Source organism: Sminthopsis crassicaudata, chromosome 3 (assembly GCF_048593235.1).
Source record: "Sminthopsis crassicaudata isolate SCR6 chromosome 3, ASM4859323v1, whole genome shotgun sequence".
NCBI classification, from domain to species: domain Eukaryota; kingdom Metazoa; phylum Chordata; class Mammalia; order Dasyuromorphia; family Dasyuridae; genus Sminthopsis; species Sminthopsis crassicaudata.
In genome coordinates, this window is record NC_133619.1 from 186,502,132 (window position 1) to 186,524,672 (window position 22,541).

The 22,541-nt window shown below is 35.3% G+C and overlaps 1 protein-coding gene across 9 annotated transcripts in view; it reads right to left on the minus strand.

Moving 5' to 3' along the window:
* The window catches only part of MAP4K4 (mitogen-activated protein kinase kinase kinase kinase 4), a 239,599-nt gene extending 218,613 nt beyond the window's left edge, over positions 1-20,986 (minus strand). For 5 of the 9 annotated variants that reach the window (XM_074299756.1, XM_074299758.1, XM_074299753.1 and 2 more), the window contains exons 1-2: positions 19,956-20,985; positions 19,314-19,379 (exon numbers count right to left, since the gene is read on the minus strand). In XM_074299756.1, coding sequence (XP_074155857.1) covers positions 19,314-19,379; positions 19,956-20,012 — 123 coding nt within the window. In that variant the 5' untranslated portion in view covers positions 20,013-20,985. Of the gene's footprint in view, positions 1-19,313; positions 19,380-19,955 lie in introns of all 9 variants that reach the window. The other 4 variants (XM_074299761.1, XM_074299757.1, XM_074299760.1 and 1 more) reach the window with 1 other exon arrangement.
* Positions 20,987-22,541: the final 1,555 nt, after the last annotated feature.

Consider the following 22,541-nt stretch of genomic DNA (forward strand, 5'->3'; position numbering starts at 1 on the left):
AGCATTGAAGACTGGTTAATGTTAAAAACAAAAATAAGTTGCCTATTTGCCATTCATTAGCAAATTTTAAAATACTTAAGAAGTTAATCACAGAAATTTTTTATTTTCTTTTAGTTCATATGTTTTTTATTTTATTAATTTTATAATTTTTAACATTTTTTGACAGTATATATGCATAGATAATTTTTTTTTTTTACACATTATCCCTTGTACTCCCTTCTGTTCCGATTTTTTTCCCCTCCTTCCCTCCACCTCCTCCCCTAGATGGCAGGCATTCCCATACATATTAAATATCTTATAGTATATCTTAGGTACAATATATACCTGCAGAACCGAATTTTGTTGTTGTTGTTGTTGTTGTTGTTGCAAAGGAAGAATTGTATTCAGAAGGTAAAAATAATCTGGGAAGAAAAATTAAAAAAAAAAATAATAATAATAATGCTCACAGTTCACACTCACTTCCCAGTGTTCCTTTTCTGGATGTAGCTGATTCTGTCCATCATTGATCAATTGGAATTGGATTAGCTCTTCCCTATGTTGAAGATATTCATTTCCATCAGAATACATCCTCATAGAGTATCACTGTTGAAGTACATAATGTTCTCCTAGTACTGCTCATTTCACTCAGCATCAGTTGATGTAAGTCTCTCCAAGCCTCTCTGTATTCCTCCTGTTGGTCATTTCTTACAGAACAATAATATTCCATCACATTCATATACCATAATTTACCCAACCATTCTCCAATTGATGGACATCCATTCATTTTCCAATTTCTAGCCACTACAAAAAGAGCTGCCACAAACATTTTGGCACATACAGGTCCCTTTCCCTTCTTTTGTATTTCCTTGGGATATAAGCACTGCTGGATTAAAGGCTATGCATAGTTTGATAACTTTTTGGGCATAATTCCAGATTGCTTTCCAGAATAGTTGGATTCGTTCACAACTCCACCAACTATGCATCAGTGTCCCAGTTTTCCCACGGCCCCTCCAACATTCATCCTTATTTGTTCCTATGATCTTAGCCAATCTGACAGGTGTGTAGTGGTATCTCAGAGTTGTCTTAATTTGCATTTCTCTGATCAACAGTGATTTGGAACACTCTTTCATATGAGTAGAAATAGTTTTAATTTCATCATCTGAAAATTGTCTGTTCATATCCTTTGACCATTTATCAATTGGAGAATGGCTTGATTTCTTATAAATTAAAGTCAATTCTCTGTATATTTTGCAGATGAGGCCTTTATCAGAACTTTTAACTGTAAAAATGTTTTCCCAATTTGTTACTTCCCTTCTAATCTTGTTTGCATTAGTTTTGTTTGTGCAGAAACTTTTAAATTTGATGTAATCAAAATTTTCTATTTTGTGATCAATAATGATCTCTAGTTCTCCTTTGGACACAAATTCCTTCCTCCTCCACCAGTCTGAGAGGTAAACCATCCCATGTTCCTCTAATTTATTTATGACCTCGTTCTTTATGCCTAAATCTTGGACCCATTTTGCTCTTGTCTTAGTATGTGGTGTTAAATGTGGGTCCATAACTAGTTTCTGCCATACTAATTTCCAGTTTTCCCAGCAGTTGTTGTCAAATAATGAATTCTTATCCCAGAAGTTGGGATCTTTGGGTGTGTCAAACACTAGATTGCTATTTTTATTCACTATCTTGCCCTGTGAACCTAACCTATTCCACTGATCAACTAGTCTATTTCTTAGCCAATACCAAATGGTTTTGGTGACTGTTGCTTTATAATATAGTTCTAGATCAGATATAGCTAGACCACCTTCATTTAATTTTTTCATTACTTCCCTTGAAATTCTCGACCTTTTGTTGTTCCATATGAATTCTGTTGTTATTTTTTCTAGGTCATTAAGATAGTTTCTTGGGAATCTGATTGGGAGTATTGTCATCTTAATTATATTCGATGGGCTTATCCAAGAGCACTCAATGTCTTTCCAATTATTTCAATCTGACTTTATTTTTGTGGGAAGTGTTTTGTAATTTTGCTCATATAATTCCTGACTTTCCTTTGGTAGATATATTCCCAAATATTTTATACTATTGACTGTTATTTTGAATGGAATTTCTTTGTATCTCTTGCTCTTGGATTGTGTTGGTAATGTATAAAAATGCTGAGGATTTATGTGGATTTATTTTGTATCCTGCAACTCTGCTAAAGTTCTGAATTATTTCTAATAGCTTTTTAACAGAGTCTTTGGGGTTCTCTAAGTATACCATCATGTCATCTGCAAACAGTGATAGTTTGATTTCCTCATTTCCTACTCTAATTCCTTGAATCTCTTTCTCGGCTCTTATTGCCGAGGCTAGCATTTCTAGTACTATATTGAATAGTAATGGTGATAGTGGGCAACCTTGTTTCACTCCTGATCTTACAGGGAAAGGTTCCAGTTTATCGCCATTACATAGGATGTTTACTGACAGTTTTAAATATATGCTCCTTATTATTTTAAGGAATAGTCCATTTATTCCTATACTCTCAAGCATTTTTAGTAGAAATGGTGTTAGATTTTATCAAATGCTTTTTCTGCATCTATTGAGATGATCATATGGTTTTTATTATTTTGATTACTAATATGGTCAATTATACTAATAGTTTTCCTAATATTAAACCAGCCCTGCATTCCTGGTATAAATCCCACTTGGTCATAGTGTATTATCCTGGGGATGATCTTCTGAAGTCTTTTTTGCTAATATCTTATTTAAGATTTTATCATCAATATTCATTAGGGAGATTGGTCTATAGTTTTCTTTCTCAGTTTTCAATCTACCTGGTTTAGGTATCAGTACCATGTCTATGTCATAAAAGGAATTTGGTAGGACTCCTTCAATCCCTATTTTTTCAAATAGTTTATATAGCATTGAAGTTAGTTGTTCTTTAAATGTTTGGTAGAATTCACATGTCAATCCATCTGATCCTGGGGATTTTTTCTTAGGGAGTTGGTTAATACCTTGTTCTATTTCTTTTGCTGAAATGGGACTATTTAGACTACTTACTTCTTCCTCTGTTAATCTGGGCAAGCTATATTTTTGAAGGTATTCTTCCATTTCATTTAAGTTATCGAATTTATTGGCATAAAGTTGAGCAAAGTAGCTCCTAACTATTGTTCTAATTTCCTCTTCATTAGTGGTGAGTTCTCCCTTTTCATTTTCAAGACTAACAATTTGCTTTTTCTCTTTCCTTTTTTTAATCAGATTTACTAAGGGTTTGTCTATTTTGTTGGTTTTTTCATAGAACCAACTCTTAGTTTTATTAATTAATTCAATAGTTTTTTTACTTTCAATTTTATTAATCTCACCTTTTTATTTTTCGAATTTCAAGTTTCGTGTTTGTCTGGGGGTTTTTAATTTGTTCCTTTTCTAGCAATTTTAGTTGTAAGCCCAATTCGTTGAACCTCTCTTTCTCTATTTTATGCAAGTAGGCCTCTAGAGATATAAAACTTCCCCTTATACTGCTTTGGCTGTATCCCACACATTTTGGTATGATGTCTCATTATTGTCATTTTCTTGGATGAAGTTATTAATTATGTCTATGATTTGCTGTTTTACCCAATCATTCTTTAGTATAAGATCATTTAGTTTCTAATTATTTTTTGGTCTATTTTCCCCTGGCTTTTTATTAAATGTAATTCTGATTGCATTGTGGTCTGAAAAGGATTCATTTACTATTTCTGCCTTACTGCATTTGATTTTGAGGTTTTTATGCCCTAGTATATGATCAATTTTTGTATAGGTTCCATGAACTGCTGAGAAGAAAGTATACTCCTTTCTGTCTCCATTTCTTCCACACACTCACAGTTCTCTGGGAAACAGATAAGCTTCACTTAATGTTCCAAAACACTCAATGAGTATGTGGCAGAGTGAGGCCAGATGTGCATGCATGACTTCCTTCTGATTTATTCACTCTCTCACTTCCTGTTAAACTAAGAAAATCAGGTCTATACAGGCAACACATGAATCATCCCGTCATAAAATGTTTCTGCCTAGAGTGATCTTGGAGATCACCTAAGCTTGGTCCAACCTCCACAACTTTTCCTCCCAGCCCCATTTTACAGATGAGGCAGCAGATGTGTAAAAAAAAAATTTTAATTCCAAAACACATGCAAATTTCTCACTTTTTCGGAGCAATGATTAACCCTTCCATAATCAACATTTCCAAGTAAATACAACAAAGAGGCATAGGAAATAAATCTGCGAACTCAGAGCAATTAACACTGGTTAGAATCCTTAGTCTACTTACTTACTAATGGGATTGCATTAAGTCACCAACTAAATCCCTCCAAATCTGATTAAGACACCCAATAGTTAAATAAAATTTTAAATAAAATTAAATTTTGAATAGCAGCAATAATACAAAAATGAAGAAACAGAAAGCAATGTCAAACAGTGAACCCCAAGGTATTTCAGAAAGCATCCTTGCCTTATTCATCACCTCATAGAAAAAAAATAAAGCCTTAAGAAAAGGGAACTAAACTTTCTGTCCAAAAATGATCCTATCTAAATATTTTAGTCATTTACTACATGAATTCTAACCCCCCCCAAAAAAAACTTTAAACATATCGATTCCAAATTTTACTACAGTTCTAGAATTAAAAGCACATAAAAAAAACAAGTTTCTCAAGATTGATTAGATTCTAAAACTGACCAACTCAAGATAATTTTGTTCTGTTCCTTGAAATAATAAAAGCCTTAGAAAAGTTTTGATGAACACATTACACAATTTAAAATATTACTGCTGTTTAAAAAAAAAAACCTACCTATATAACATCAGAAAGATACTATATTGAATATATAATAAATACCATTTGCTACCACAACCAACCACTCTCTTCCTCTTACTTCTCCCCTCCCCTGTCAATCTCTTTCCCCAAGACAAATAAATAAACATAAAGGTGTTTAGTCTGATCAAAAACTCAATCACCTCATGATTTAAAATGAATATAGTGAATATAGTTTCTTAATGTCTCTGACACTAATAAGAATATTATCATTAAACTAATCACAGGATTTTCTCAAGGAAGAACCCATAAATCTCTCTGATCCAATAGATATGTCAGAATTCACTTCTATCATTCTCTTCCTAACTCTCAAAATACATTTTCATCCACTTCTTTCATTACTTATTCATGATTTCAAGTAACTGCAACTGTATGAACAAGAGAAATGACAGATTTTATGCATGCAATCCAGTATAGTACAAACTGACCATTTATTTGTCCTATAGAAAAATGGGAGATTTTTGAAAAACACTTTTTAATTTGCAATAAATTTACCACTAACAAATGTATTTCGTACATCAAAGAAACAGAAAGGAGCCATCTTGTATGAATAAATGTAATGGTGGAGACCAAGAATCTACTTGAAGATAAGGTCTTAACACCCTGTCCTTTCCAAAAAAAAAAAAAAAAAAAAAAGAAAAGAAAATGAACATGAACATGAGAAATGAATTCTGCAATTCATTTTTTTTTCCCCACAATGAAAAGCAGAACCAGAAGAACATTGTTTGTGGTAAAAACAAAATTATGTGATGATCAGCTGTGATGGACTTGGCTCTTTTCAACAGATGGTAATTCAAAGCAATTCCAATAGTTTTATGATGGAAAAAGACATACTCATGCAGAAAGAGAACTATGGAGATTGACTGTTTTTTTCAACTTTTTTGCTGTTGTTTGTTTGCTTGGATTTTTTTCTCATTTTTTCCCCTTTTGATCTAACTTTTCTTGTGCACCATGACAAATATGGAAATATATTTAGAACAATTGCACATATTTAACCTTTATCAGATTGCTTGCTGTCTAGGGGAAGAGAGGGAGAAAAATTTGGACACAAAGTTTTGTAAAAGTGAATGTTGAAAACTATCTTTGAATATATTTGGAAAAATATTTTAAAATGTTTCCAACATTTTGTTAAACATCAATTCAGTACTGATATAAATATTTAATATTAATATTATATTAAGATTAAGGATTCTTGTGAATGAGGCACTTATTTTATGTTTCTATTTGTAATCTCTTGCCTTGAAACAGAAACACATTTAAAAAGTGTCAGTAAAATTATGGATTTAAGAGAGGAGAGATAATTGGTTTCATTTTATAAGAAGCAAGATTATTAGGGTCTTCTTGGGACAGATTTTAAGAGATGGTGTTGGTTGATATGACTAGTTAAATATTACAGTAAATACATCTATGGTCCAACTCTTATAAAAGAGCTTATTAGGAGCTAAGACAGTCTCTCTAGTATTTCCATATGTCAACAAACTTACTTTTAAGTGCTTAGTTTGTGATAAAGAGAAATATAGACAAAAATGAAACTCCTATCAAAAGATTTTTTTTTTATTTCATGAATTCCAGGAACACATTAAAAAAACAACTAAGTAACAAATAAACAATTGCTATTATTAGACCCATCCCAATATAAGATCAAGAACAAGGAAAGAGAAAAAGAAAGAGAAGGTGGAATGAGTTGTATGTCTAACAAAAACAGGATGAAATAATTCTTCCAAAAGTATGAGCACTTGCTCACTCTACCAAGACATTTTTAAGTATTATCTGTAATGAGGCTACTCTAGATAGTAAATGGACTACTTTTTAATTAGTCTCCCCTCTTCACCCCCAAAAATGAGGAAGAAAATGCAAAACACTGAGAGAAAATGCCTCAAACAACAGCTAATATAACCACTCAGTTCTCTAATTTTCAATATTTTCTCCATCATACTTGGTTTAAAAAAAACTTTTTATATTTTATTAATAATATTAATAGCTATTAAAAATGGCTTTAGAAATATAATATAGAATTGTGTAGAATTGTCTCAAGACAAGTGGAATAGAACCCATTAAAAGAACAGAAGAAATTATCATAATTGAGGCAGGAATCCTCCTGCCTTTACTAAAAGGTCAGTTTATCACGATGAGAAAAATGAGCTAGAGATCAAGAGTTGAAAAATCTAAACTGAAGTCCATGAATCTTTTTAAAAAATTTTTGATAATCATACTTCAATACAATTGGTTTTGTCATCCTATGTAGTTTATTTTATGCATTTATAAAAGCATTATCCTGAGAAGGGATTCAAAAGCTTCACCAGAATTCCAAAAGTAAAGTCCGTGACACACAAAAACATCAATTACCATTGGGCTAGATAATTTAACTAAAAGTTGTCTGTACATTTGTTATCACCAATGTTTTCCCCATCTGTGCTGTCAATCTAAAAGCACTCTTAAGGCCCCTACAATATGTGCTAGACACTGGACTATAATAAAAGTGCCAATAAGGCAGTTACTGGCCTGGAAGGCAGCTAAGGATTATGAAAAAAGAGCCATTAAATTTACTTATTTAATTTCAAAATATCATCTGTTTATAGAACTGGACACGTCACTTCATTGCTCAAAAAAACTGAAGGCATCCCCTACTGTCTTCAGAATAGAAGCAAAACTCAAGGCCATACTACACAATCTACTGCCATCCCATCTTTCCAGATATATCTTATATAATTATTCAATATGTTGTTTACACTCTAGCCAAAAACTGACAACTACTCTATCATCCGAACATACACTATATTTTGCCTATGTGCAAACCTATTCTCTTTAATTAGAACTTTGTCCAAGTTAACTGCCATCTTAGCCTTGAAGTATCCCCTGACTGCCTGGTCTGTAATAAGTTAGTCAACTTGTTAGAAAATTTGTTTTATACCTCTTAAACTTACCATGTATTAGAATTAGAATGTATATATGATATTCCCCTCATCATTGAGAATGCAGATATAAAGCTGAAAAAGGTCTTAGTCACCAGCTAGATCATTCCTTCATTTTACAGATAAGGAAACTGAAGGACACAAAAAAGTAAGTGATTTGTCCCAAGTCTCATAAGCATCAAACTGGTAAAGTGTGGACATGAACCTAGGTTCTTAAACAAAAGAGATTTTTATGATTGTTGTGGGCAAGAAAAATAAAAGATCGGAAAAGAAAGTGGCCCAATAATAGGGCAATGATAATGGACCAAGGAATGAGAGAACCATTTGACTCAATTTTTTCTCTTGTAAAAATGTTCTTCTGATCAAGAAGTATGTAAGCTCCTTTTTCTATATGTGTTCCCAACATCAAGCAAAGCATACAACAAGAGGCACTTACTAAATGTTTGCCTATTAACTAATCTAGAACAAATATATCCTGGACATGGTGATGTACACCTGTAGGCCCAGGGATTCGAGGACTGGTTGATCCCTTGAGTACAGGAGTTCAGAACTATACAGCAGGGCTAAAGCTGATAAGGTATTCACATGAAGTCTGACCCAAGATGCATATGAGAAGGGGAAAAGGAAGGAAAGAAGGAAGAGAAATTTAAGAATATAAAATAACACCTTTTAATTTACATAACTAAATAACATGCTTTTAATTATCAAATGCAGAGAACCACATCTAAGAGTTCAGAAAGAATTCTTGAACAAGTATATTCACTTCTCAGGACCTTAGTTTTCTCACTTGTCAAAAAGGCTGAGGAAAGAACATGCTTCACTTTGTGGCAACATCAGTCCCTAGCACAATGAAGAGTAATTACAAATAATTGTTGAGTTGATTTTACTTAGGGAGGAAAAAAAGAATTTATCACCCAATGCCAATGTGTTTAATCACTTGAAACAAAATAAAATCAGTTGGTTGCATAGTTCCAAGTTCCAATGTCCAAATAAAAACTACCTTCTGAATAATGCTCAAAATATATTAGTCTTAAAAATACACACTACAGGTTTGCCAGACCTAGTAAAGACTAGAATGGAGGGTCCTTAAGGATGTAAAAACATTTCATCAAAGGCACATTAAGTAACTATGAATATTCAGTTATACAAGAAGAAATTCAATCTACCTATTATACAATGAAGTTTCAGACAGTATTATAGTTTACTAAAGAAATTTCTCAAAGCAAGAAATTTCAAATTTCAGCATAGCAATGGAGTGAACATATTAACTTTAGAGTCAAAACATTAAAAGCCTTTCCCTTACTTACTACCTATGTAACTTGGCTCAAGTCAAATTACCTCTCTGAGCATGTTTCCTCATCTATAAAAGGAGAAGGTTGTAGCTAATATCAACTCAAAATTTCCTTCAATTCTAAAACTATGATATTTAGCCCATCAGGCAATTCAACATTTAAATAACTATTTCGGTCATATGTTTTCTCTAAAAAAAAAAAAAAATCCCTTTGACTGTGGATCACAACATAGTATTTCCCCCTTTTTTGTTATTTGGCTTTTTTTTTAATTTCTCACTTTTTTTCTTTTTTGATCTGATCTTTCTTGTGCATCATGATAAATGTGAAAATATATTTAGAAGAATTGCACATGTTTAACCTATATTGGATTATTTGCTGTCTAGGGGAGGGAATGGGGGGTAGAGAGACAAAGTTTTGCAGGTGTGAAATGTTGAAAACTATCTTTGCATGTATTTTGAAAATAAAAAGCTATTACTTTAAAAAAAAAAACACTATAAAAATAATCCCTTATACATCAACAAGAATCCAAGTGAAAACTTGCAAGTAGAAGAGTTTTCAAAGTCCAAATTTTAAAAGAACTAACTTCTGTTAAACTGACAGAAGCATGGCAATCTCCCAATAAAAATGAAGTGGGGAGAGAAGAGGGAAGAAAATTCATAACCATTTTGGCATATGCTTTTCCCCTCAATTTCAATTCCACAAAAACTTTCTTAAAATGCCTACACCAAGCATGGGATCCTGCATCAAATATCAAGATAAGATATAAAGCTAAAATAGTCCATGTTTCTTATTCTTCTGAAGCTTCTAATCTAGATGCATATAGGATAAAAAACAAACAAAAAAATAGCTAATAAAAAACTTCTACAAGGCACAAAGTGTTATAAAGACCCAAATTAGAAAAGGGTGATGGGAAATAATTAGGGCAGATTTCATAAAGGAAGCATTATCTGAGTGGAAACTTGAATTCACAACAAGTAAAAAAAATGAAGAGAGTACATTCCTGATATCTGGAAAGCCAATAAAGGCAAGGAATCATAGGCTTTTTCCAGGAATAGTGAGCAGTCTAGTTTGTCAAGAATAGATTCTGGATATTAGGATTAATAAAATAAGGCTGACATCTACATCCAGAGAGAGGACTGTGGGAACTGAATGTAGATCACAACATAACATTTTCATTCTTTTGGTTGTTGTTCACTTGCATTTTGTTTTCTTTCCTTTTTGATATGATTTATATATGATATATATATGATTTATATGTTTATATATTTTGAATTTAACATATATTTTAACATGTATAACATATATTAGATTGCTTGCCATCTAGGGAGGAGGTGGGAAGGAAGGAGGGGAAAATCTGAAACAAGGCTATGCAAGGGTCAATGTTGAAAAATTATCTGTGCTAATGTTTTGAGAACAAAAAGCTTTAAAAATAAAAAATAAAATAAGGCTGGAAAACAGAATGATGCCAAACTATAGAAAGCTTTAGTGTTGGGCAAATTTGAACCTAATTCCATAAGCAATGGAGATTACAATCACTAATCTTAATTTTAGTTCCTCTTTTGAAATTAAAAATTAAACTTCACTTGAAATACATCCTGCCTCCAAAATTAGCTCTTTTAAAAAAACTGGTTATAAAATAGTGTCTAATTAGGATAAAGGAAAATACATTTTTCTGAATCACATGACAATTCTCTAGCTTCTATACAGTGGAATCCCCCTTAGAAAGGAAAGGAGACAAATTGACCCAGTTCCTGACACCAGTGATTTCATTGTTGGTGAACAAATTCTGTTTATAGTAATAAGAAAAAAACTGTATTTTTAAATAATATGAATCTATAAGGATGCCTATTTTCTAATGAGAGTAAGGAAATAAAGACTAAAGGAAGACAAGAAACTATCAAAATTTCATAGTCTCTCACTCATCTGGACTATCTATCCCAAAGAGATTAGGCTGGGGAACTGGGAGGAGGGATGGGGTAGGAAGGCAGTAAGGAAAAAAAAATTTTTTTGTTTTAATTAATAGAAGGTCAAGGAATTCTAAAAAAGACTATTTTATAAATCTCTTTGTATTTACCAAATCAAGCAAGCTTAATACCTTCAAGTATTCTTTCTTTACTCAAGAGATTTTACCAACACACCTACTATTAAAAGGTCAAAGGCATTCAAAAAAATCATTTTTCAAAAGCAGGTACACTCAACATAGTTTACACATTCATTTTTCCCACTTTCTATCCTGCCATGGCAAGGAATAACTTTCTACTGCTTTCACAATTTGTTACATCCCTCCCTTAAGTAATTCCCCTTCCTACTTGAAATAATACCCTCTACTCGACCAAAAGTTAAGCTTAACCTACTTAGCTTTTTAAGTCCATGCTGGAGCAATTACCCACTACATCTAAATGCCCAGAGTATTCTTTATAGGTATCCCCAGGGGACATCCTATACTTGCCCCCCATCCATTTTCACCTTTTACTCTAGTAATCAAAGTAATCTATACCGCCATAGCTTCTAAAAAAGGGTATGCAACAGACTGCCCTATGACTTCACTCATCACTATGACACAAATTCATTTCCTTGAGCACTCTCCACCTCCCTAACTCCCAATGAAATATGAAAAAGTAAGGCATAGCCTAGAAGAAAGAGCTATGACCCAGCATGACAGGGCAGCCAGGTAAAGTGGACAGAATGCTAGGCTTTGAGTAAGGAAAACTCATCTTCCTGAATTCAAACCTGACCTCAGATATTTACTAACTGGGGGACCCTGGGCAAGTCACTGAACCCTATTTGTCTCAGTTTCCTCATCTTTAAAATAAATTGAAGAGGGAAATGGTAAAACATGTTTGTATTTGCAAAGAAAATCCCAAATGGGGTCACAGAGTCAGAAATGACTAACAACAACTGAACAGTAACATTACCCACACACACACAATGCCTAGTCCTTAATATAAAGATTCATCACAGAATCAGTCTCTGACCTAATGGAATATACATCATCAACTTTTAGAGCACTGAACTGAATTATTACTAATAGGAGTAGTCATATCTCAATTCCTTTAGGCCTTTTCTCCACTTCCAAACCTGGCATGCTACTTAACCTTCCTTAGTCTGTTTCCTAAGAGAGAACTGGGCTAGATGAACCCTAGGTTCCTTAAAGCTCTAATTCTATGATTCTTTCTGGATTGTCTCCAATTTTCACTTTTTTCTCTCCTATTTTTGTTTCCTATTTCTCTTTTATCCCTTTTTCTTCCCAACTGCCAAAAGCCACCATGACAAATGTGGTCAACTTCTTCAGAAAATTTCACTCATTCTGTTCATCCTTACCCCTAACTATGCTACCTTTATTCCGGCTTCATAATTGTAGGTAAATGTCAGTTATCCATCATCTTCTTAACAAGGATAAATGAGTTTATTAGGCTAATAAAACCAAAACAAACACTTCAGAAAGAGATCTTAGTTTTGTTTTTTTCACTAAAGGAAGAGAAATAAAAATGTTTAACATATATTGAATTATTTTCCAGGGGTGGGGGAAGGAAGGGGAAAAATCTGGAACACAAGGTTTTATAAGGGTGAATGTTGAAAATTACTCATGCATATGTTTTGAAAATCAAAAGCTTTAATAAAAAAAAAATAATAAAATCTTAGGACATGTACAGATATAGTTCTGATGATTCCTTTATTAACAAATCAGTCCAGTGGTTGATCCATTTAACCTTACAAAAAACCTATACAGATAACTCTAGCATGGGTATATTTTATTTACTTCAACTGAACTGCCAGAGTAATTAGTTCAAAAGATGAAGTATTTATTTTGTTGTTGGTCACTCATTTCAGTATGTCTGACTCTTTGTAATTCTATTTAGAGTTTACTTGGCAAAGACATTGGAGTGCTTTGTCATTTCTTTCCCCAGCTCATTTTATAGAAGAAAAAACTGATTCAAATAGGGTGAAGTGACTTACTAGGGGTCACACAACTAGTAAGTGTCTGAGGCCAGATTTGAATTCAAGATTAGAGTTCCTATCTTCAGGCTATGATTCTTCACTGTGAGACCTAGCTGTCCCCTCCCCCAAAAAATAGCAAAACAATATGGTAGGAGAAGCTAATGCTAATATCAGCCATCCCACTTATGCCTCAAAGTTTTATGACATTAATTTATAATGTTACTATAGAGATGTCTTTTAGAATAATTTCACAATGACATCATTTTGAGGGGTCCAACTAGAGTAAAATTTGTAATTGGAACTAATACTGAGCATAAAGGAATTTAAATTGTTTAAAGTATGAATTAGAAAATAGTTTAAAAGATACTATCTTCAAATAATTATTTATTAACTAGTACCATGAGAAAAACTTCAAAATAGGAGTTAAGGATCTGCATTAATTGATAAAACTTGTTTATCATTAGCAGGATCCCTTGTAGCTTAAAATTCTTTCACATATTTGTTTTCAAAAAGATTAAACAATTTACCAGAAATCTTACCAGAAAGATGTAACACTATTTTATAATTAGACAAAGGTTACATTTTCTTTATAGATTTTGTATACCTTCTTTACATGTTCTTTCAGTCCAGCACACAATGTCAGTTCAACCCACCTTGAACCTTCACAGATCCTAGATGCATGATAGTATTTGATTTACTACATTGCTTTCTCAAGATTAGTGAGTCATTCAAAACATAACAATGTTTTAAAGTCTCACCAATAACAAGAAAAATATTAATTCTACATGTGTCTCCAATTTTCACTTTTTTTTCACCTATATTTGTTTCCTATTTCTCTTTTATCCCTTTTTCTTTTCTAAATTTCTAATTTCTAAAATTCCTGACTTCTTTTCCCACCCAGCTACACTTCTCTGGACCAATATCTGGCAAGATCAATCAACCCTGACACTCGTACCCTATCAATATCCTTTATTCTTAAAGCCCTTCCCTCATGATTGGATAGGACAGAGGATGAACATTCTGAGAGATCTTGCCAAATCCTCTATTTAAGAAGGATATCCAGGGCAGGCACCTGCTCATTTTTCATTATAACTGTTTTCCTATGGGATTCATCTTATCCCTTCCTCTCATTATTCTTCCCTGATCACCCCATCACACTATAGGCACTTAATAAATGTTTACTGAACACAGATTGACTCACACCTTTGGGGGATCATTTTGTCCCTAAATGAAAACATTAAAACCTCAGTTGAATATTTCATTTAGGGACAAAATTATTTTAGGGACAAAACATAAAAACCTCAGTTCAAAATTTAACTCTGCCATTTACTATCAGTGTAACATAAAAGTTGTTTAATCTTCTAAGCCTCAGTTACCTTTTTAGTGTATAAAATAAAAGGGCTAGACTAGGAAACATCCTAAGGTCTTTCTTATATTATAAGATATATAATTACTACACATGGTTTTTAAGAAAAAACCATCCTCAACAGATATATTAGGCAAACTAGGTAGTACAGTGGATAGAATACTAGAGTCAGACTGATTTCAAGTTCAATCTCAGATATTATCAGTGTAACGCTAGCTATATTGCTTAATCTCTATTTGCCTCAGTTTCCTCAATTGTAAAATGGAGATAATAGCTTCTCAAGGTGAAGGTGAGCATGAAATAAGATATTTCATACAGTGGATACTACACTAAATACTATTTGGTATACTAATATTATTCATACTATTATAATTAAATGATTCAATTAGGAAAAAATCCTAAGCATAATACCTAAAAAAAAAAAAAAAAAACCCAAAAAGAAAATAATTTTGCAAAGAAAATTCTAGGATCCTTAATCCCCCTCCAAAAAAAAAAAGCCCCATAAAAGTAACAGCTAAGCAAATTATGGCATATTAAAATCAATTAAATTAAATTAAACATATTGAAACAAAATAAAACATACTTCAGAACTATTTTTAAATAACATAAGAAATGTTGTTGGGGGATAGGGAGTGGCTGGGGCTAGAAGGCATAGGAAGTAGAGAGGAAACACAAAGATAGTTGTAAAGTATTTTTTAAAGTGTATGTATATTAACAAATACAGAGAAAATAGATTTAGAATGTAATTTTCTCTTTTTAAGTCTTCCAGTCTTTAAAAAAAAAAAAAAGAGCAAGTTTGGAGTAGCTGGAATGGATTTTTATACAACTGGAACCTAAATGATAATCATAACAGCTTACATTTACACAGGGCTTTACAGTCACATATAAAGTTTTCTGCAGCTCAAATGACCAAAGCAAATGAAGGGAACACATGTCTACTGGAGCTTCCTCCTTATACAACTATTCAGGATCTAAGAAGGAAACTCATGTTTAAGAACAAGTCTACACATGTCACTGGAACAAAGATCAGCTGATATAACCTGCTGAAGAAGCCTTCTACAATCATTCCCCTAATGAAAACACTTGGCTTTAGAGAACATTCTTATCTACTGTTATAAAAATAACAGAGAAAGAAAATTCAAACAACTAAAGTAAAAATACTCTAAGACACATAAAAGCTTAAAAAAAATTTCTCTTCCAACTCATTTGCAATAGACAAGTAATACCAGAATATGCCCTCTCAGAGAAGACATACCAAATCTCTAGGAATAAAAAAAAAACTTTCTTCAATGAAAAATCAAGTGGAAAAAAATAGTTTAAGCACAATCACTTATGCAAAGATAAACACTCAACAGACCATATTTTCAATGATACTATCACTGCAGCCTTCTCTGCAAATTATAATCCCAAGAAAGTTGTCCAAAACACTTAGAGATGACTTGCCTAAGATTGCATAGCCTGTATAGACAATACATTAAATAAAAGCTCTAAGTTACCCAATGCCCACTTACATTCTTACATGCCCACATAATTTTCTGCATGATCCCATCTGGATTTTTAGCAGTCACCAAGTATTAAAGCAGCAATAATCACTGTTACCAAATATAAGAGTAGTGGGTTTGGGAATCAGAAAGACCAGAGTTCAATATTAAGTTAGACACTTACTAGCTGGATACTAGCTGATACTGGACAATCAATTAGCTAGTCACTGGGCAAGTCAATGAACCTTTCTATGCTTCAGATTCCTCATCAATAAAATGGGGCTAATAATAGCACCTACACCCCAAATCTATGTCAAGGAAATATTGAACTGATCACTATAAAGCACTTAGAACAGTACCTGATACCTCATAAGCATTACCTAATACTACCTATTACACTTATATCAACAAATTGTCCAAAGAAATTTGGAGAAAATACGTTGAAAGTGTATCCAGAATTAAGTTTCAAAAATTGTTTTAAGAAAATGTAATGTTTTCTAAGATGGGAAATATTTTTCAGGCTGCACTGAGGAAATGATCTTCTACACAGGATCACTTATGATGCAACCAAACCTCTAAGTCAGTATCAGCAGCTTCTTTTGTATGCCAGTCACATGGTTACCTAGAATTACTTATATTTGCATGGTTAGCAATATCCCTTCAACCTGAATAAATCTGATAGTCATAAAGACTTGAAACAAAATAATCCAAATACTGCCCAAATATAAGATTCAATTTTTCTTTTATTTTAGCTGAGGCAATTGGGGTTAAGTGACTTACCCTGGGTCCCACAACTAGGAAGTATTAAGAGTCTTACGTCAAATTTGAACTCAGGACCTCCTGACTTCAGAACTGCTATTCTATCCACTTTGTCACCTAGCTGCCCCAAGATTCATTCAATTTGTTTCAAAAATCAAAAAAGGGAGTTAGGGGAAGAAAAGAGAGGGAGTCAGAAAAGGTTTAATAAAAATTAACAGTAAGGCCAGGACCAAACCTTTGTGCTTGTGGAACTGATTAAAGTCCATCTGAGCATTTTCAGTGCTATGCTTTGGTTAAGCTAATAAATAGGGAAAAAAAATTTTTTTACAAAAATTTAAATTTGTATACTATGTCAGTACTAATTTTTTTTGTACTTTTGAAAAACTTAAAAAGAAAAAATAAGGAATCCTGAGGGCAAAAAAAAAAATTCAAATAAATCTGTTTAAAATCTTTCTAGGGGTTCCAATAAAAAGCCCCTCCTCCATCCAGCTCATTTTAACAAGTATCTTACTTTTGCAGCCCTACATGCCCTATCTCTAGTTCACCTAAATGTATTCTTTCATCGAGTTATTTTAAAACCAGGCTGATGGTTTTAAAAAAGACCCTTTTTTCGCCTGAAATAAGCTTCCATAAAGATCCCACACTTCCCAACCCCACTCTCAAAACAAAACAAAATCCTTGAACGATATAAAGAGGTGAACTCACTTTAGCAAAATCATCTAGAAATGTCCATTAACAACTTAGATTAGACCTCAAGAAGTGGTTTAGGGTGAGCACTCACTCTATGGTTACTATTTTGCTGGTCTTAAAGGAATTCATTTAAACTAATTCATCTGGGCTTTCAGAAGCTACAACACACTGGGAAAGGATACATTTTCCCAAGACTTCTAAATTGAATTAGGCAAATTTGTTTCTAGATAGAAAGCAGATTACAGTAGTTAACAGTGCTCCCAACTCCCCTACCAAGGCCTAGATAAGTTAACACAATAAAAAAAAAAAAATGTTAATTCATTCATGAAACCATCCTCTAACATCCATTAATGTTTTAATTTCATAGGGTTCAGAATAAGTACTGGAGATGGATTGAAGAAAGTTCAGATGAAAAAATATTTTCATATATATATATATATATATATATATATATATATATATATATACACACACACACACACATATACACATATGTGTATATGTATGTATGAATGAATGAAAATAAATGATTAGTCCCTGGGAAATGAGGGGATTGGCCTAAAGAATTTCTAAGGCTCTAACATTCTAGGCTTTTAAGATTCTAAATATCCAATCTAGCTTTTAAATGAAAAAGTAAAAATACACCTGGTGATTCTAAATTTTTGGGTTTTTTTTTTTGTTTTTTGAGGCTGGGGTTAAGTGACTTGCCCAGGTTCCCACAGCTAGGAAGTGTTAAGTGTCTGAGACCACATTTGAACTCAGGTCCTCCTGAATTCAGGCTGGTGCTCTATCCACTGAGCCACCTAGCTGCCCCAAATTTTTGTATTCTTAAGTACAAAAGCTAAAGTTTCAATATTTGTATAACCAAAACTGCTCCTGTACCAGTCAAATTCATCTGTTAGCTAGAAAATAGTCATAGAATTTTTTTTTTTCACAAGAATGGACAAGAATATGAGTGATTAAAAAAAACATTACTGGAAAGGAGAGAGAACTGAACCTTTTAAAGTTTTCAAAATTGTGTTCATACTTCTCAAGCTGTATAGTTTAACAGTACTGGTCTCCATCCCTGCTCTGAGACTCAGTATGTGAGACTTAGACAAGCCCCTTGTTGAACTTTTTTGCTCGTCTACAAAATGAAGGGTATTGCACTGGATAACTTTTCAATTCTCTTCTGGCTCAGGTTCTATAATCCTATAACAATAAATGCATTACCTACCTAACAGAGCTGTATGGAAAGTACTTAGCAAATCCTTAATAAAAGGCTACATAAAATAAGCTGTTATTTATTCTCTATAGCTTCTTCTCTAAGATCACTTATTAATTAAACCATACTATGTATGATAACTGTTAGTCACCCAAAGTAGCTGCTACTCATTGTAAAGTCATTCGATCTCAAGATTGTTCATGGGGGGAGGGGGGAGAGAACAGACTAGAAATGAGTGTGATTTCTGTTTTAAATACGTACTGGTTAAACAGGTTGTTCCTGGAATTCTGATTTTATTCTTCCTACTTTTATTGCTTAAATCTTCTAGACTGGGGTCCCTTGTCCCCATCCCTGTACTTCCCACCCCCATACAAAGTATCCATCATTACATACACTGTATGATGAACACAAAGTACCAGGGAATACTAAACTGCACTCTGAGCACTTGGAAGAGGTTCAGACATGGAAACAAGAAGACAATTTCAAAAAGGCCAAGGCAGTGCTTTAATAAGAACAAAAGCACAGTCTGACTATTAAAACATTTCTGAATTTTAATTAACTTACACAAATGCAACTGGTTTTTTTTTTAATTACTTTATGAAAACATTTTTTTCTCTCCGTCCCGCCCTACCCTATTCTTATTCAAGTGTAGTACAAGCCAGAGAGAATAGTTTATTTTCCTATCAGAAAGGCAGGAAATGAGGTCCGTAAAGGCCAGTACGCCAGTCAATAGTATTTAGGGAGGTAAAAAAATAAATAAATAACGCAAAAAACTCCTAAACTTTACTGGATCGACTGGTGTAGCCAAATCGGTTCAGAACTCCTTCCGCCCTCCCCACAAATGTCAAGAGAAACAAAGAGGGCCTCAGACACCGACCTTATAGACTTGTCCGTAAGTGCCATTGCCAACTACTTCCACCAACTCAAAAATCCCAGCAGGATCCTGGAGAGGGAAGAAGGGAAGATCTGTTTGCTGTTGTTTTTTAAAAGGGGGAGGGGAGGTTAACAGAGGAGAGGCAGACAAAAGTAAATTAATTTTGCCTTTAAAGCTAAGGAACAAAAAAGTTGCTTTATTGTCAAACCGTATTGTAGAGATCTGGGAACTGGGGGGGAGGGGCAACATAAGGAGGGGGGGTTCTTGCCCCCCAAAAAAAAAAAACACCAAAGCATAACACAACGGTGTCTGGAGACTGGAGGATGTTGGGTGCAGCTGTTGCGCCCTAATTTTTCCACGCACATGCCAATACATGCAAACAAAGGAAAAGCACCAACCCAGCAGCCTCCAACTTTACCCCTCCCACCTCGCCCAAGCTTCACCACCCAGAGCGGGGCAGGAAGGGAGGCAGCGAGGCAGAGGCCGACAGAAGCAGCACCCCCACCCACCCATCCCCCTACCCCAGGCGCACACACGGCCGGACCCGCGAGGGCTGGGCCGGGAGGAGGGGGAGGAAGAGGAAGGAGGGAGGGCTGGGGGAAGGAGTCTCTAAACTGAGGGGAGTTGGGGGGGTAAGGCTCTCACCCGCAAAGAGGAAAGGTCTATGTCCACCAGACTTTTTGCAGGGGAGTCGTTCGCCATCTTCTCTTTTTGCAAAAAAAAAAAAATATATATATATATATATATGTATATATATATATATATGTGTGTGTGTGTCTATATTTTTAATTAAACTTGAATTTTTTAATAAGGGCGAACTGTCGATTGCAGCAGCTCTTCACGCCGAGACGACCCCCGCCGGCCGGGGACTGCTCTTCATTGGGAAGCGGCGCTGAGGCTGCCCCCGCCGGATTGCTCGCTTCCCGTGAAAGAGCTCCCCCCGCCCCCCGTCCGTGTGCGTCTGTCTGTCTGTCTGTCTGAGTATCAGTAGAAAAGAGAGGAAGAAGAAAGAGCCGGGAGCGCGGAGTGTCGGGAGCGGATTTACACCATGTTGAGGTGGCAGCGGCAGCGCTCCTCCACTCCCGGCTCAAGCCTCGGGCTCCTCCACGCCCAGCGGCCGTGCTCGCATTTGAAAGCCCCCTCCTCTCTCGGAGAAACGGGCGAGCAGGGCGGGAGGGGGTGGGGGGGAACGGCTGGGCCTCGCAGCTCCTCGCCTTCCTCCTGGCCAGGCGCCGCGGAGCTCACGGAGACTGCTCCTCTCTCTTAGTCCTCCAGAAGCAGCTGCTGCGGCTGGTACTGCTGCTGCTGCTGCTGCTCCTCCGCTCCTGCTGCTGCCGCTGTTGCATCGGAGGGCCCGCACACATCCACTCTGGCCAATGACTCAGGGCTGCGGCGCCGGGGAGAGTTCGGGGCCCGAGTCAGCCAGACAAAGATAACCCAGGAAGAGGAGGAGAAGAAAGAGGAGGAGGAGCAGAGAGAGGAGGAGGAGAAAAAAAGGACAAAAAATAGATTATGAGGAGAGAAAAAAACAGCTCCCCCTTTCCTTCTCCAACAGGAAAAACCAGCGGAAACGCGCACACGGACACACGCCCCAAAGCGCTTCTGGGTAAACCAAAGGGGAAAAATCCCACCAGTTCCTTTCTCCGGCGCGGTTTCGGAGTCGCGGCTCGAACGGATGCATCAATATTCAGCAGGGGTGTGGCCGAGAACAATAGATAAGTGACGCCCAGGCAGGCAGGGCTTTCCCGGCCTTCCCCGGCCGGCTGCGAACCAGTTCTGGGTTTTTTAAAACAAAAATGAAGCGGGCGGGAGAAAGGAGCCAAGCTGTGGAGACAATGCCGAAGACACGAGTGGGCTGCAGTGTCGTGGTTCGGGACAGTCATCCCCGAGGAAAAATCTGGAAAAAAGCTTTGTGATACTCAAAGAAAGGAAACGAACACTTTGTGGGCCATGTGTTCTGGATCATCGTGTTTGAGATTTTGGAATGCTAAAATTAAAAGGAAGCTACCACCGCCTCACGGAACAACCAAAAATACTTAACTATTAAAGGGAAAAAAATACCACTTTGGTTCTTAAGGAAAGAACGAGAAAATGACTAACCCCCCTCCCCCATCACCTTGGGCAGTGGGTGTGTCCCGCTGAGGTTGCCTGGGCCTACTGGTGTTCTCGGAGGATTGGAGAATCTTCTGGTAGCAGAATCCACCCTCCCTTCTTCCCACCTTCCCCTTATGGACACAGGATTCTGCTTCTTTCCAGACCTCCACTTAGGGTTTCCTAAATATTTTTTCTCTCCCAATTGTTTTCTTCAAGTTTATTACTCGGCAGGATTTTGTAATTCCGAGATTCCACTGCTAGTACCCATTGGTGCTCACGAAATATTTTTCTAACTTTTTTTTTTTTTTTTCTGATGCCATTCTGTATGCTTTCTGCCTACAGTAGGGAAGCTGCGCTTCTCGAAAAGTCTTCTAACTGGCTCTTAAGCAGCCTTCCCAACAAACCTGGAAGTTAGGCAATTCAGCCCAATTAAACAAGAATTTATTGGATGTTTGCTATATGCTTAGTACTCTCCTAGGCAAGTTTTCATGATATTCCTTTGCTCAAAAGCATTCCGTGTCTCCCTAATACCTACAATATAAACTCCTTAGTTTGACACTCCAAACCATCTATATCATGATACTTTTTCAACTTTATCTCCCACTGCTTTCCCACCAAGAATATTCCACACAAACCAAAGAATATATTTCATCTTCCTTTAACCATGACTTTTCATTTCCACAACTCTAGGCCGCCATACTCTTCCTTGCTGCCAGTGAAAAACTTCTCTGCTCCTCTCTGCTCATCAAGTTTCTATTCTGTCTTTAAATCCTACCTCCTAGAAGTCTTTTTTGACAACTTTGGACAATAATGGTCCTTGACAAAGCCTCATAGCAGTTGCAATGTATAGTGCTCGCTGGATTTGCCATTTACTACTTTTTTGTCTTTTCACAACTAATGGGCATATATATACTTTGTCAGTTTAATTGTAAATTCCTTATGAATGAATGAAAAATTAAGCACTTAATATGTGCCAAATATTGTGCTCATTGCTGTAGATGGAAATGAAAAATCAGCCATAAATCCCTGCTTGCCAAGAACTTACATTCTAGAAGAAGGAGCACTGTAATTAGAAAGTTTGCTGGGCCTGGAGTCAGGAAAGTCAGAAAGACTGGTCTTTGTGAGTTCAAGTCTGGC